Raw genomic sequence first — 14802 nt, 5'->3', positions numbered from 1 at the left:
AGATGGTTGTGGCGAGTGCCCTCTTCTACGCAGTGGTGTGCTGGGGAGGCAGCATTAAGAAGAAGGATGCCTCACGCCTGGACAAACTGGTGAGGAAGGCAGGCTCTATTGTTGGCATAGAGCTGGACGGTCTGACATCCGTAGCAGAGCAACGGGCACTCAGCAGGCTCCTATCAATTATGGAGAATCCACTACATCCATTAAACAGTGTCATCTCCAGACAGAGGAGCAGTTTCAGTGACAGACTGCTGTCACTGTCCTGCTCCACTGACAGACTGAGAAGATCATTCCTCCCCCAAACTATGCGACTCTTCAATTCCACCAGAGGGGGTAAACGTTGAACATTATTCAAGTTATTGTCTGTTTTTTTTATCTGCATTTTTTATTACTCTTTAATTTAATATTTTTGCTGCTGGAATATGTGAATTTCCCCCTGGGATTAATAAAGTATCTATCTATCTATCTATCTATCTAATGCAGGTGAAAAACAGATTAGCATAATTAATTTCATTTATGCTTTAATACAGAAACCTATAAAATGGCAAATAGCAGCTTGCTTAAACAAAGCTCAGTTAAAAGAAGAAACTGGTTCGGGTGGGCTACCATGACTGAACTTGAAGACCATTGCTTTAAATGCTTTGCCTAGCGTACCAATCCAATAGCAAGTTGTATTTGCAGACACCGCCCTTTTCCGATGAAGTCTCTCCAATGATATATTCGCTCCTTGGTAGATTTACATAAGCACACCCCTTATACTACGTTTTGCATAGAAACGCCCCTCAGTATTTGAAGCTAAAGCGAATGCACGGCGATATGGGCGTGGGCGTAATTTTAATTCACCACTTCTACATTGAGTGAATAACTGAATAACTCCTCTTAGCCAATCAAAGCCCTACCTACCCACCTAAACCGGAGACAGTTAAGATTAACAGGCAGGGTCGTGCAGCTGTTTGAAAATTTTAGGGCTGCGGGTTTTTGATAAAGCATAATAGCTGCAGAAAAAGTTTAAAGGAAGGCTGGGTAAGAGGAAGCTTGTGCGCGATCTCCGGGGGGCATTAGAGCAACTTCAGCGGAAGCAGCGAGGTCCCGGAACTCCGAAAAAGAAGGTACGCGACGAGTTGGACGTCACCCAGAGACTCTGTTGTGAAGTGAGCCCCCCAAAAAGTGGCTTCTCGGATGGATATCCCTGTCCACGGTGGTTCTGCGAGCATTAACCGTCTCAAAATAAGCGGCCGCTTGTTTCGTGCGAGTCTCGGCGGCGTGTTCTGAACGTGTTCGAGTTGCACTGATTTGTACCAGACTGGAGGCGCTGGTCATGTGCCTTCCTTTCCTGTTGAAAGGCCCGCAGTAGTTTCATTCCGGTAAGTTGTATTTTATTTCTTCTTCTTCGGATTCGTGACATGCGACATCTAACAGGTGGTCATTTCATTAAACACGCGAGCCCTTACGCTTTCTCTCTGATTTTTTTTAGGTTTGTCGCCTGAATGTGAGCTGCAGAATATGCAGAAGCAAATGAAGGGGCGTCTCGGCGAGCTCTTCCTGACGGCAGTCCTCCCTGCTGGTGAGTTGACCCCATTTAAGATTAATCATCTTTCAGAATCTGATCAACTGTGCAGTAAACCCACTGATTGATTTCAAATAGTATCAACTGAAACTCCCAGGGGCAGCTCAGTCGGTGTGGGCGCAGATTTTCATTCCAACCAAGTTGTTAATTTGCAAAAACGTTTAGAATGAGGCTAGAAGGTGCGAAGTAGAGGAGGTCTTCACTGCAGCGTGTGGAATTAGGATGTGCCTAAATGTGGGCAGGGTTACACATTTAACTCCATCTGTAATTTTTAGACATCATGTTAGACAGAAAAGACTTGACCTGTGCTCAAATGATGAAAAATGCACAATTATGTGTATCACCCTATCCGTCGCCGTAGCCAGTGTGCTGAAAGGGGTCTGTGGATTGTGAATGGAGTTAAACGTTTAGCTCAGGCCACTTTTAGCCAAGCCCCATTCTTGTATTCTGGAACTTGTAATGGACAATCTTAACTAATTGTGTGTGTGTTTGTGGTGTTGTTGTTGTTGTTCCACTAAGCATGTGAATGGAATTGACATGTAGCTCATTGAGCCTTGTTTTACAATTGAGGCAGCATTGCTTCCACAAACGCAAAGCATTCCTCATTGATTCAAGATGGGCTTAGGCGGTCCACAACTATGTGATGCACTATATGGACACCCGTTTGTGGACACCACTCCAACTGATTGAGCTCAGCTGTTTCATTGCTGATTAATGTATAAAGTCAAGCACGTGGCCATGCAGTCTCCATACACAGTAAAATGAGTGACATTAAGCATGGGATGCCTCCTTTGCCAAATTAGAATGTGAAATTTCTCATCTTCTAGATCTGCCCTGGGTTAGATTCAAGTGCCATTATTATGAAGTAGAAACCTTGAGGAGCAACAACAGCACAGCCATGAAGTGGTAGACCACTCAAACTTGCACCGCAAGGCCAGAAAGTGCTACATTTTGTAATAATGGCCTGTCCTCTCTGGTGTCACTCTCAACAGAGTTCCAAACTACCTCTGGAAGCAACATCAACAGCTTCCTGAAATGGTTGTCCATGGTCGAGTTTAAGAGCATTGTGTAAAGTCTGATGCCCACCAATGGACTCTGTAGCAGTAAAAACGTGGAGTGATGAGTCACACTTCAGTATCTGGTGGTCTGATGGACCAGCGAGGTGTGGAACATGCTAGGACACTAACTTCCGGACTGCATGGTGCCTACTGTAAAGTTTGGTATTGAAGAAGGGATGATGGCAGGCTTTGGGTTAAGTCCAGTCAAGGGTCCAGTTAATTTCACAGCATGCAAAGACATTTTTGTCAGCTTTGTGGGAACAGTTTGAGAAAGGCCACTTTGTGTTCCAGCATGATTGTCTCTGTGCACAAAGCCAGGTCCATAAAGATATGGAGGAACTCAAATGACCTGCACAGAGCCTTAACTTCAACACAGCTGATGAATTGGAATGCTGATTGCAAGTCGCAGCTTCTTGTCCAACATCTGTACCTGTCTTCACAAGTGCTTAATTGGCACAGATTTCTACAGACACACTCCAAAATCTTGTGGAATGTCTTCCTAGTAGAGTGAAGGCTGTCATAGCTTCAGATAGGTGACCAACTTCATGCTAATGCCTATGGTTTTGGAATGGGATGTCCAACAGGCTCATATACAGTAGATGTGATGGTCACAAACGTTTGGTCGTATAGTTTAGTACTGGGGTGTTGTATCATGTTAGCCATTATGAATGTAGTGAGAAGTCGAGCAAAATGACCCGTTTTATTGGCTAACTAAAAAGATTACAATATGCAGGCTTTCAAGGCAACTCGGGTCCCTTCTTCTTGCAAGATGTAATACAGAAACTGGAGTTCCCTGTGTTTTTTTTTATATATATATATATATATATATATATATATATATATATATATATATAAAATATACACACACTAGGACAAGTAATAAATAACATTGGAAAACCTTTATGTGAGACAGTCTGAACAGGTCTATTAATTTTTTTACAATTAAGATAAGATTCGTTTAACAAGAGAGAAGAACAATGTATGGTCAAGGTCTTTGGAGAAGATGACTGTGCAACAAAGTCTTTTGAAGTTTCTGATGAGTTTTTCCATACAATGTGGATCTGTAGTTGGGTTGTCTGGGTCAGTCCGAGAGATGCAAACAATCCTCATATATCTGGCCATAATACTCTTGTCTCTATTCAAACCATGTTGTAATGTATTAAATTTTAGCATGAGTTTGACTTCCCATTCTTTTCTCTCTTTCTGTGTTCTGAAGTTGCCCATAAGCACTGTGACTTTAAAGTTGCCTCTCAGTGTCCATGGCTGTTGAAGTGGGCCGTGACAAGAACATCTGTGTTGCCATGTTTAATGTGGCACCTGTGTAAATGTATTCTCTGGCGGGGTGTTTGTCCAGTTTCTCTCTCATAGAGTGCAGTGTCAGGACATTTCATGCAGAGAATTAGGTAGACCACATTAGATAACCTGCAGGAAAATGATCCCTTCATGCGATGTTCTAGTCGGTAGTGTGGTATAATTACACGGTCGTATTTGTATATTTAAGCATCCTTGAGAACATCAACAAGAACACTGGGACACCATTGGAAACTTGCTAAGAGTCAGTTTTACAGGGACGTTCTTAGGCATATGTGAACTACGCATCCACGTAGCCCCTGACCCGGCCCCAACTTCATCCATCCATCCATCCATTGTCTCCCGCTTATCCGAGGTCGGGTCGCGGGGGCAGCAGCTTGAGCGGCGATGCCCAGACTTCCCTCACCCCGGCCACTTCTTCTAGCTCTTCCGGGAGAATCCCAAGGCGTTCCCAGGCCAGTCGAGAGACATAGTCCCTCCAACGTGTCCTGGGTCTTCCCTGGGGCCTCCTCCTGGTTGGACGTGCCCGGAACACCTCGCCAGGGAGGCGTCCAGGAGGCATCCTGATCAGATGCCCGAGCCACCTCATCTGACTCCTCTCGATGCGGAGGAGCAGCGGCTCTACTCTGAGCCCCTCCCGGATGACTGAGCTTCTCACCCTATCTTTAAGGGAAAGCCCAGACACCCTGCGGAGGAAACTCATTTCAGCCGCTTGTATTCGCGATCTCGTTCTTTCGGTCACTACCCATAGCTCATGACCATAGGTGAGGGTAGGAACATAGATCGACTGGTAAATTGAGAGCTTCGCCTTGCGGCTCAGCTCCTTTTTCACCACGACAGACTGATGCAGCACCCGCATTACTGCGGATGCCGCACCGATCCGCCTGTCGATCTCACGCTCCATTCTTCCCTCACTCATGAACAAGATCCCGAGATACTTGAACTCCTCCACTTGAAGCAGGATCTCGCTACCAACCCTGAGAGGGCACTCCACTCCGGCCCCAACTTACAATTTTTATTTATTTTTTTGTTGTTGGCCTGTTGCCCTGTCATACCCCTGGCACTGTAGCCGTCTGTGCCAGTCCCTGGAAATTCAGTTCAGTGCATCTCTTAATCTTAACAATGGTAATTTATTATCCAATTTTCAATCTTCACCTAAATCCCTAATAATATTGTCACGCCGTCGTAACTTTTCCAAATGCACTATAGCAAATGTTAATTTTAGAGATTCATTTCACATTCATTCAGAGAGATCCCCGTAAGATCATGACATATCCCCATATTACCGGCCTTTACCAGATCCAGAACAAAATCAGTATTTTACCACTTTGCATACACACAAGTGTACATGTAGGCCTACTGGTCATCTAATGCCTTTTCCGGACGTTTTTTTAGCCCCCCCATACAGGGCCTGCACATCCAACCGCGTAGGGCCCCCAAACGGCTAAGAATGGCCCTGAGTTTTGCTTAAACATTCAGAAGTTTTTCTTTGCACGGTGAATTAGAGACCAAGTAGTGTGGTGGGCAGTAGGACTTTAGGGACCTTCAACACTAACCTTGATGTTATTTTGGAGTTGGAGTTAAGTGGGCAGGACAGGCTGTTGTTATCCAGATTGTTCTAATGGCTGAAGAAAGGACAGAGGAGAGTGCAGCATCTGCAGTTTGAGTATCTGTGACTTTAAGGTTAGAAGATAATATGAGGCGTGTTGTGTGTGTTTTTTATTCAATGATTATAAAATGGTCCATAGACAGTGGTGGTCTTTCAAACAACTGAACAGGAAATCCTATCTGATCAATAACACAAAAAGAAGATTCATGCTCTGTTAAAAGAATACTCCAGCCAAAAATGGTCTTTTCTTAATATGTCCCTTAACCGTTGTGGTTTGTAGTGATGGCTGAGAAACCATCTTCATCTCATGTTATCATGACAGAAGTTAAGACACAACGCTGGACAAGCACAAACAACTCCGTGTTTGTGGAAATCATTCATGTTGCATAATTCACATGTCAAGCAACTTGGTCAAAGGCTCATGAAATGGAATGCCAGTCGTCTGAATGACCGACCGACCGATCAATGTGACGGGCCATACCTGTCAGTGTCACGTAAAAAGACTTGCTGTTGATGCTACACAATGGCTTGTATTTTAGTTTTTTTTAACACGGTATGTTAAGGCATACTGGTCAGGTGGAGAGTCCCGTCTAGATGTAGTATTTAAGATAAGGTTCAGGGGGTGTATATGATTGCACCATTAGGGTCTATCCATCCATTATCCAACCCGCTATATCCTAACTACAGGGTCATGGGGGTCTGCTGGAGCCAATCCCAGCCAACACAGGGTGCAAGGCAGGAGACAAACCCCGGGTAGGGCACCAGCCCACCGTTAGGGTCTAGTGACTATAAATAATTTTAATCAATTGTAGAGCACATATTCAAAAACTGTTAATTTTAGTAAGACAAATTATTAAACCGATACAGGAAAGCTTAGAAATATGCATTGGGATATGTTTAGAAGGGTGAAGATGGCTGAGGAGATGCGGGGCAGGTTTAAAAGTGTTTTACATATAACTCGTTGCAGTATCTAGGACAAGTAAAATTGTTTGATATCTTGCCCTACACATACCCTCGGCACCTTCCTTCGGTATCCTTGTGTGTAAACTTTTTCTGACTAGCGCTCCTTCTCTCAAGCACATTGCCGTTAAACATGCTCCTGAGACTCTGCCATTTTGAGGTGCCTTGTTCACTTCTGGTTGGCATTGACACTTCCCATCTTTAAAGGTGACTCTTGGTGTGCCTCCTACACCTTTACTCCTACTTGAGTGTTTCACGTTGGCACATCTTCTTTCATTTGCATTGCCGAAGCCAAGCTGACCAATCAGATTGCTCAGAGGGGTTGGACACACAGAGACTTTAGTGTTTTATTATATAGTAGATGTACAAATGTGTCCCAATCTTTACAAGCAGTAAGAAACTAAAGAAAACTCCAAGGTGGATAAATAAGGAGCTAAGAAGGAAGTTACTAAGGAAACAGAAAAGACAAGTAATGCCAGCGGTAACCGTAATGCATTTGAGAGCAATAAAAAGGACAATAACAAGGAGAAAAGACAGAATATTAAGAAAAAGACTAAAGACAGCCAAAGCGATTCTTTCAATTTTTTTTATTAGAAAAAGAACAGGCAGGGAGGTGGTGAAGATGACCAGGAATAGTAAAGATGTGCTGGGATTATGCAGACCGCTAAATAGCAAATGCTCTCATCTTGCACTTTATTGAAGTTTATATACATGTGAAGAAGTCTATGAACTCCAACAGTAACAGGGACTACTAAGGAGGTGCTGAGGGATTTGGAAATTGTAGTGCGAGAAAGGCTTAAGCAGCACATGTCATATTACATGACTTTTCCAACGATTTTTAATCCTAGCCTTAGTTTATATAATCTTAGCCTGTCGGAGGAAGTCACAGATCATTTTAATGTGTCATGCCTAATGATTGAGACCAACTAATCTACAATTGGCTTGGGCAAAACCAAACGGGTGTGAATTTCTCATTAATCGGAGAAAGCGGGCTGTATGCACAGAAGAGTTGACAACCAAATGAACCACTGAGCATTCAGCTGACTGTACGATGCATGGAATGTAGCCACAAGAAATAAAGAACATGTGCTTTGAACCTTACAAATAGAAGAGAGGTTCGTCAATCTCCGTGTTTCCCCAACTCGGTCCGGGTGGACCCCTGTGGCTGCAGGTTTTTGTTCCAACCGGATTCCTAATCAGTGACAACACCTGATAACACTGATCTCATTTAATTAGCTGGTATTATTTTTTTCTTTTATTTGACATTCAGAAAAGCATAGCAGCATGATTTTTACAATTATAAGACATTTAGAAATATTTCTGCTTTTGCTATAGATTTAAATGCTTAACTCTCTTTTGTTGATTCCATTATACTTTGCCCTTTCTCTGTGCAGTTTTTCCCCCTTTGTTGTATCTTAATAATGACAATTTAAAACGAGCAGAGCAGACACGCAGGCAAACAACACACTGAATAATCAAAGGCTGCAAGTACTTTAGCAACCGACCCACTAATGAGTAAATAATGGATTAATTAAACTATTAGAAGACCTACAAAAGTAGAATGAAAATCCATCCATCCATCCATCCATTTTCCAACCCGCTGAATCCGAACACGGGGTCACGGGGGTCTGCTGGAGCCAATCCCAGCCAACACAGGGCACAAGGCAGGAAACAATCCTGGGCAGGGTGCCAACCCACCATAGGACACACACAAACACACCCAAACACCAAGCATACACTAGGGCCAATTTAGAATCGCCAATCCACCTAACCAGCATGTCTTTGGACTGTGGGAGGAAACCGGAGCCCCCGGAGGAAACCCACGCAGACACGGGGAGAACATGCAAACTCCACGCAGGGAGGACCCAGGAATCGAACCCAGGTCCCCAGATCTCCCAACTGCGAGGCAGCAGTGCTACCCACTGTGCCACCGTGCCGCCCAGAATGAAAATCAAGATGAAAATACCGTTAAAAAGAAAAAAAAACCATTATTCCTATATAACTGCTTGGTACATTTAAATTTTTTTTTTTTTTTTTTTAGCCAACTTAGTTTTCTAATTTCTAAATTGTTCCCTAAATTCAGATCTTGGGGAAATATCAGTTCACTTAATTAGCCCAGGAGTTCAATTAAAAACAGAAGCTGGTTGGAACAAAAACCTGCAGCCTCAGGGGTCCACCAGGACCGAGTTTGGGAAACACTGTCTTCTTATATACCTCAATACAGTAGCATGGCTGTCCGTTTGTCTGTCCAGGATTTTAAATTGTTTGACCTATTGACCTGAAATTTGGTACACATATACTACGTGACCTCTACTGTCCGCTTTTGGGTGATTTATTTTTATTACTCTTTTTATTTTATTTTATTGTGGAATCAATCCTCAGCAGCGGCCAGCAGGGCGGCGGTGTGGCGCATACGTACAGGCGCCATTCTCATTCTCTCCCACCTTCTCAGTCACTTCCCCTACCTCTTCATATCTTAAATCATTCTTGAGGCAGATTGAAGACTTAAGTGCCAGCTTAAGTAAAAAAATTTAAGAAAATCGTACTAAGTAATTGCAACACAAACACGTACATAATCAGTTTTAACATGAAAAGATACCGACGAAAGAAAGAGAAGAAGCAGGCTGCTAGGGTGGAGGAAAGAAGAGCTGCTCAGGAAGCAGCAAGTGCATCAACCTCTAAACAAATGATAAGTGTACAGTAATCCCTCCTCCATCGCGGGGGTTGCGTTCCAGAGCCATCCGCGAAGTAGAAACCATATGTTTATATGGTGTCACACACGTGCACATGGGAAACAGCTGAAGGGCCTAGACACTTGTAATTCTACGCCAGGCCAGGGGGCGGCGGAGTGTACTGACTATCTTTCTCAGTCCCTTGCAGACCTGTCCCGGGAAATCCCGCCTCTGGACGGCCCCAAGGATGACGTCACTTCCGAACACCAGGATACCACTCCCACTTCCTGTGATGAAGACGTCATTTCCTTTCTGGGCCTTTGAAGCTGCCATCTTGTCTCCTAAGAGTCAGTTCTGTTTTGGACTCCGAACGATTCAATTCGTGTATTTAAAAAGAGCAATTGCAGCCAAGCATAATATACAGGTGGCTGCCCCAAACCTTTATGATGTCTTCGACCCATTCTTCTTACAGTGGCGTAGTCGGCAGGAGGCAGCTTTCCCAGAAGAAACTGGGAAGGAACCCTAAAAGTACTCGGGTAGGAGAGTACCGGGGCCGTGTTTCCGGGTAGGTGGCGTGCTCAGCGGTCCGGAGTGGCACGGGGCAGGCTTCGCTCCCACCAAGGGAAAATGAGCCCCTAATCCTACACAGGGAGAATGTGGAGGAGACCCACCGACGTGGGCTGGTCCCTGGGGGGAAAACGAAAAGGGCTTACTATGTTCTCTCAGAGGAGAGGACTGGGCCGCCCGTCGGGACCAAGGTCCTAAAGACACATGGGCTGTCCCCAGACCAGCAGGTAAAACTATTATAGACATGGGAATATGATCCAGAGAGATCAGCCCGGGAGCAAGCTTATGCTCTCTGGGAAACAGAGGCTCAATGGCTGAGGCCCTTTGAATTAAACACCCGGCAAATTGTGCAGCAGATATCCTGCTTTATTTTGCTACAAGGTCTTCCCAAGAACTTTGCCCAGCCGGTCTGGGGAGACTTCCATTCAATGGACGAGCTCATAGCTGAAATAAGCATCAAACCAGCCTCACAATCTGTGAGAGCAGAACGGTCCTCTAGTGGACTCCGTAGGGATTATGTCCCACTATATAAGTCCCTTCCATATAACCCGAAGCCTGTTCCGATGTCCCTGGGGTGCGGGGTGGGCCGCTCGCGCGGGAGCATGGGGGGATGCGAGTGGAAGGGGGGAGGACGGTTGTGTGCACTTACGAACCCCCTGGCTATTGGGCATACGAGGGTGGTAATATTAAATGGCTTTAAGGTTACAGCACTGTTGGATACCTGCAGCAACATGACCCTTGTTGATTGTCGTTATGTACTACCGCGACAGAGAACGAGAAAAAAGACCAGTATTCGCTGTATACACGGCGAAACACAGTCCTATCAAATCGCCCTGTGTGTCATCAGCTTTGAACAAACAGTGAGAAAGATCCCCGTGGCGGTTCACCCTTACCCACCTTTTCCGGTGATACTAGGGCGAGACTGGTGTGATAATAAATGCGGTGTACTAATATCCACTCCTCGTAACTCTGTAGGCCTAATAATAGAAGGAACGAATCCTTCTCAGGCTGTTTCCACGCCGTGTACCTTGCCGGGGGAAAGAGGTACGGAAGGCTCCGAGGAGGACGGGGAGCTTCCTGGGCCGTCGCAAATAGATACGTCATCAACCAGGGCCTCGACGAGCCGGGACAACTCCCCGCCCCTTGAGGTCAGACCGGACCCTCTCTCCGACTTACACTTCCAATTTAATAAAACGCCGGCATCTTTCAGGAGAGAGCAATGGAATGACGACTCCCTGAAGTTTGCTAAAAATGCAGTCATGCTAGCCAATGGCCAACGCACTCATCTGCCCATACCTCGCGGCCCTCACTTCGTACTTGACAACGATCTGTTATATCGAATAGCTGATCATGAGGGCGGGGTGCGGAAGCTGTTGCTAATCCCGCGAACCTACCGGCGGCAGGTTTGTGAATTGGCACACGCCCACCTCCTGGGTGGCCATCTAGGCACCGAAAAAACTCTGGAGCGGATTAAGCTCAGATTCTATTGGCCGGGAATAAATGAAGAGGTTCGCCGTTTTTGTATTTCTTGCCCAGAATGTCAATTGCGGCAAATTCCTAGGAAGGACCGCGCTCCTCTCGTTCCCCTTCCCCTGATTGATGTCCCATTTGAGCGTATTGGGGTCGATTATAGTAGGACCCCTGGAGCCCTCAGCCAGAGGATTTAAATATATGTTAGTCCTCGTGGATTACGCTACACGATATCCAGAGGCAGTTCCGTTGCGCTCTGCCACTACAAAAGCTATCGCTCGGGAACTAGTGGGTGTATTTGCGCGTGTCGGGATCCCTAGAGAAATCCTCACGGATCAAGGGACGCCCTTTACCTCGGAGACGGCCAAGTTACTTAAAATAAAGCACTTAAGGACCGCGGTGTATCATCCTCAAACCGACGGTCTTGTGGAGAGGTTCAATCAAACTCTCAAACAAATGCTGCGCAAGGTGGTCAGCGCGGACGGTAGGAACTGGGATCAGCTCCTCTCCCTCGTGCTCTTTGCTTATCGGGAAGTCCCACAAGCCTCTACGGGGTTCTCACCCTTTGAACTGTTGTATGGACGACAACCCCGAGGGTTATTGGATTTATTAAAAGAAGGATGGGAAGGAGAGGCGCTTCCTTCTGTCAATGTATTAGAATACATCACGCAGTTACGCGATCGATTCGGAAAAATATGGCCTATTTTAAAGAGTCACATGGAGGAAGCGCAAGCAGCACAGACTCACTATTATGATCGTGGCACGGTCCTCCGGGAGTTCCAACCAGGGGACCGCGTCATGGTGTTGGTCCCTACCTCGCATTCGAAGTTGCTTGCCCATTGGCAAGGGCCGTACGAAGTTAAGGAGAGGAAAGGGCTCGTCGACTATTTGGTGAAACAGCCCAATCGTCGACCGAGCGAGCGGGTGTATCATGTCAACTTGCTGAAGCCGTGGAAGGAAAGGGACTCGGACCCCTCCTCCGCTCAGCCCCGCTCTTTCTTTGCTCAAGGTACCAGTCTCAACTTCGGTCCTGATTTGAATGCTAAACAGAGACAGGAGCTTGAGACAGCGATCTTGTCCGTTCCAGAGGTAGTTAGTGAGCAACCCGGTAGGACCTCTCTGATTGCGCACGACATCGTGACAGAACCCGGAGTTGTCGTACGAGAACGCCCATATCGTCTTCCCGAAGCAAAGAGGGCAGAAGTGGAGCTTGAGATCAAGCGCATGCTGGAACTAGGTGTGATTGAGGAAAGTTATAGTCCCTGGTCCAGTCCGATTGTCTTGGTCAGTAAGCCAGACGGAAGTTGGAGGTTTTGCAATGACTTCCGTCGACTGAATCAAGTCTCCCAATTTGACGCCTACCCAATGCCTCGCGTGGACGACCTCCTCGAGAGACTTGGACAAGCGAAGTTTTTGACCACACTTGACATGACAAAGGGGTACTGGCAGGTTCCTTTAACGGACTCTGCAAAGGCTAAGACCACGTTTAGCACCCCTAGTGGGCACTGGCAGTACAAGGTCCTCCCATTCGGGTTACATGGGGCACCGGCAACGTTTCAACGTCTGGTGGACAGAGTGCTCCGGCCCCATAACGCGTTTAGTGCTGCCTATTTGGATGACGTAGTCATTCATTCCAGCACATGGAAGGATCATGTGCAGCAGGTGGAAATGGTGCTGCGGACACTGGCGGAAGCCGGGCTTCGAATTAACCCAAGGAAATGTTTCTTTGGATTAAGAGAAGCTAAATATTTGGGCTACCTGGTGGGTCATGGTACCGTCAAACCGCAGTGTTCCAAAGTTGATGCCATATTAAACTGGCCCCGTCCGAATACCAAGAGACAGGTGCAAGCTTTTCTCGGATTAGCTGGGTACTACCGCCGGTTTGTACCCCGGTTCTCCGAAAAAGCAGCACCCTTGACAGACCTTACGAAGAAGAAGGCCCCAATCCACGTGGTATGGACAGATAAGGCTGCCGCTGCATTTTGTGACCCATATTGAAAGCAACAAACTTTGCACTACCTTTTATACTCCAGACGGACGCTTCGGACACAGGCCTGGGGGCCATGCTGAGCCAAAGCGTCAATGGTGTTGAACACCCCATCATGTACCTGAGCCGGAAACTGCTGGATCGGGAGACCAGGTATGCCGCAGTGGAACGGGAGGCTCTTGCGATAAAATGGGCGATTACGCAGTTGAGGTACTACCTATTGGGCCGTGAATTTACTCTGGTGCCGGACCATGCACCCCTCCAGTGGATGGCCCTTCACAAGGAGTCGAATCCCCGGGTCACTAGGTGGTTTCTAGACCTCCAACCATATAAGTTCTCGCTTATTCATCGTAAGGGTACTCTTCATGCCAATGCGGATGCCCTCTCTCTAGTCCACGACCTCTCGGACAGGTCCGCCCGACCCGATGGGTCTGGGCTAAGGGGGGGGCCTTGTCACACACGTGCGCATGGGGAAACAGCTGAAGGGCCTAGACACTTGTAATTCTACGCCAGGTCAGGGGGTTGCGGAGTGTACTGACTATCTTTCTCAGTTCCTTGCAGACCTGTCCCGGGAAATCCCGCCTCTGGACGGCCCCAAGGATGACGTCACTTCCGAACACCAGGATACCACTCCCACTTCCTGTGATGAAGACGTCATTTCCTTTCTGGGCCTTTAAAGCTGCCATCTTGTCTCCTAAGAGTCAGTTCTGTTTTGGACTCCGAACGATTCACTTCGTTTAAAAAGAGCAATTGCAGCCAAGCATAATATACGGGTGGCTGCCCCAAACCTTTGTGATGTCTTCGACTCATTCTTCTTACAATGGTTATTTTTATATTGTCATGCTTGGGTCACAGATTTGCGCAGAAACACAGGAGGTTGTAGAGAGACAGGAACGTTATTCAAACACTGCAAACAAACATTTGTCTCTTTTTCAAAAGTTTAAACTGTGCTCCATGACAAGACAGAGATGACAGTTCTGTCTCACAATTAAAAGAATGCAAACATATCATCCTCTTCAAAGGAGTGCGCGTCAGGAGCACAGACTGTCAGAGAGAGGAAAGCAAACAAATCAATAGGGCTGTTTGTCTTTTAAGTATGCGAAGCACCGCCAGTACAAAGCTGTTGAAGGCGGCAGCTCACACCCCCTCCGTCAGGAGCAGAGAAAGAGACAGATAAAAACAAACAACCAAAAATCAATATGTGCCCTTCGAGCTTTTAAGTATGTGAAGCACCGTGCAGCATGTCGCTTCACGAAGCAGCTACACATAGAAGGTAGCAACGTGAAGATAATCTTTCAGCATTTTTTAGACGAGCGTCCCTATCGTCTAGGTGTGCGAACAGCCCCCCTGCTCACACCCCCTACATCAGGATCGGAGAAAGTCAGTGCAAGAGAGAAAGAGAAAAGTAAGCTGGGTAGCTTCTCAGCCATCTGCCAATAGCGTCCCTTGTATGAAATCAACTGGGCAAACCAACTGAGGAAGCATGTACCAGAAATTAAAAGACCCATTGTCCTCAGAAATCCACGAACCAGCAAAAAATCCGCGATTTATATATTTAAATATGCTTACATATAAAATCCGCGATAGAGTGAAGCCGCGAAAGG

The 14802-nt window shown here is 46.3% G+C and overlaps 1 protein-coding gene across 1 annotated transcript in view; it reads left to right on the top strand.

The window, feature by feature from the left end:
- Positions 1-648: 648 nt before the first annotated feature.
- LOC114641459 (interleukin-20 receptor subunit alpha-like) overlaps positions 649-14802 on the top strand; it is a 44842-nt gene continuing 30688 nt past the window's right edge. Inside the window, exons 1-2 of the mRNA XM_028790490.2 lie at positions 649-1361; positions 1472-1561. Coding sequence (XP_028646323.1) covers positions 1501-1561 — 61 coding nt within the window. The 5' untranslated portion in view covers positions 649-1361; positions 1472-1500. The remainder of the gene's footprint in view (positions 1362-1471; positions 1562-14802) is intronic.

Source organism: Erpetoichthys calabaricus, chromosome 4 (genome assembly GCF_900747795.2).
Source record: "Erpetoichthys calabaricus chromosome 4, fErpCal1.3, whole genome shotgun sequence".
NCBI lineage: Eukaryota > Metazoa > Chordata > Cladistia > Polypteriformes > Polypteridae > Erpetoichthys > Erpetoichthys calabaricus.
This window is presented reverse-complemented; position numbering and strand designations above follow the sequence as displayed.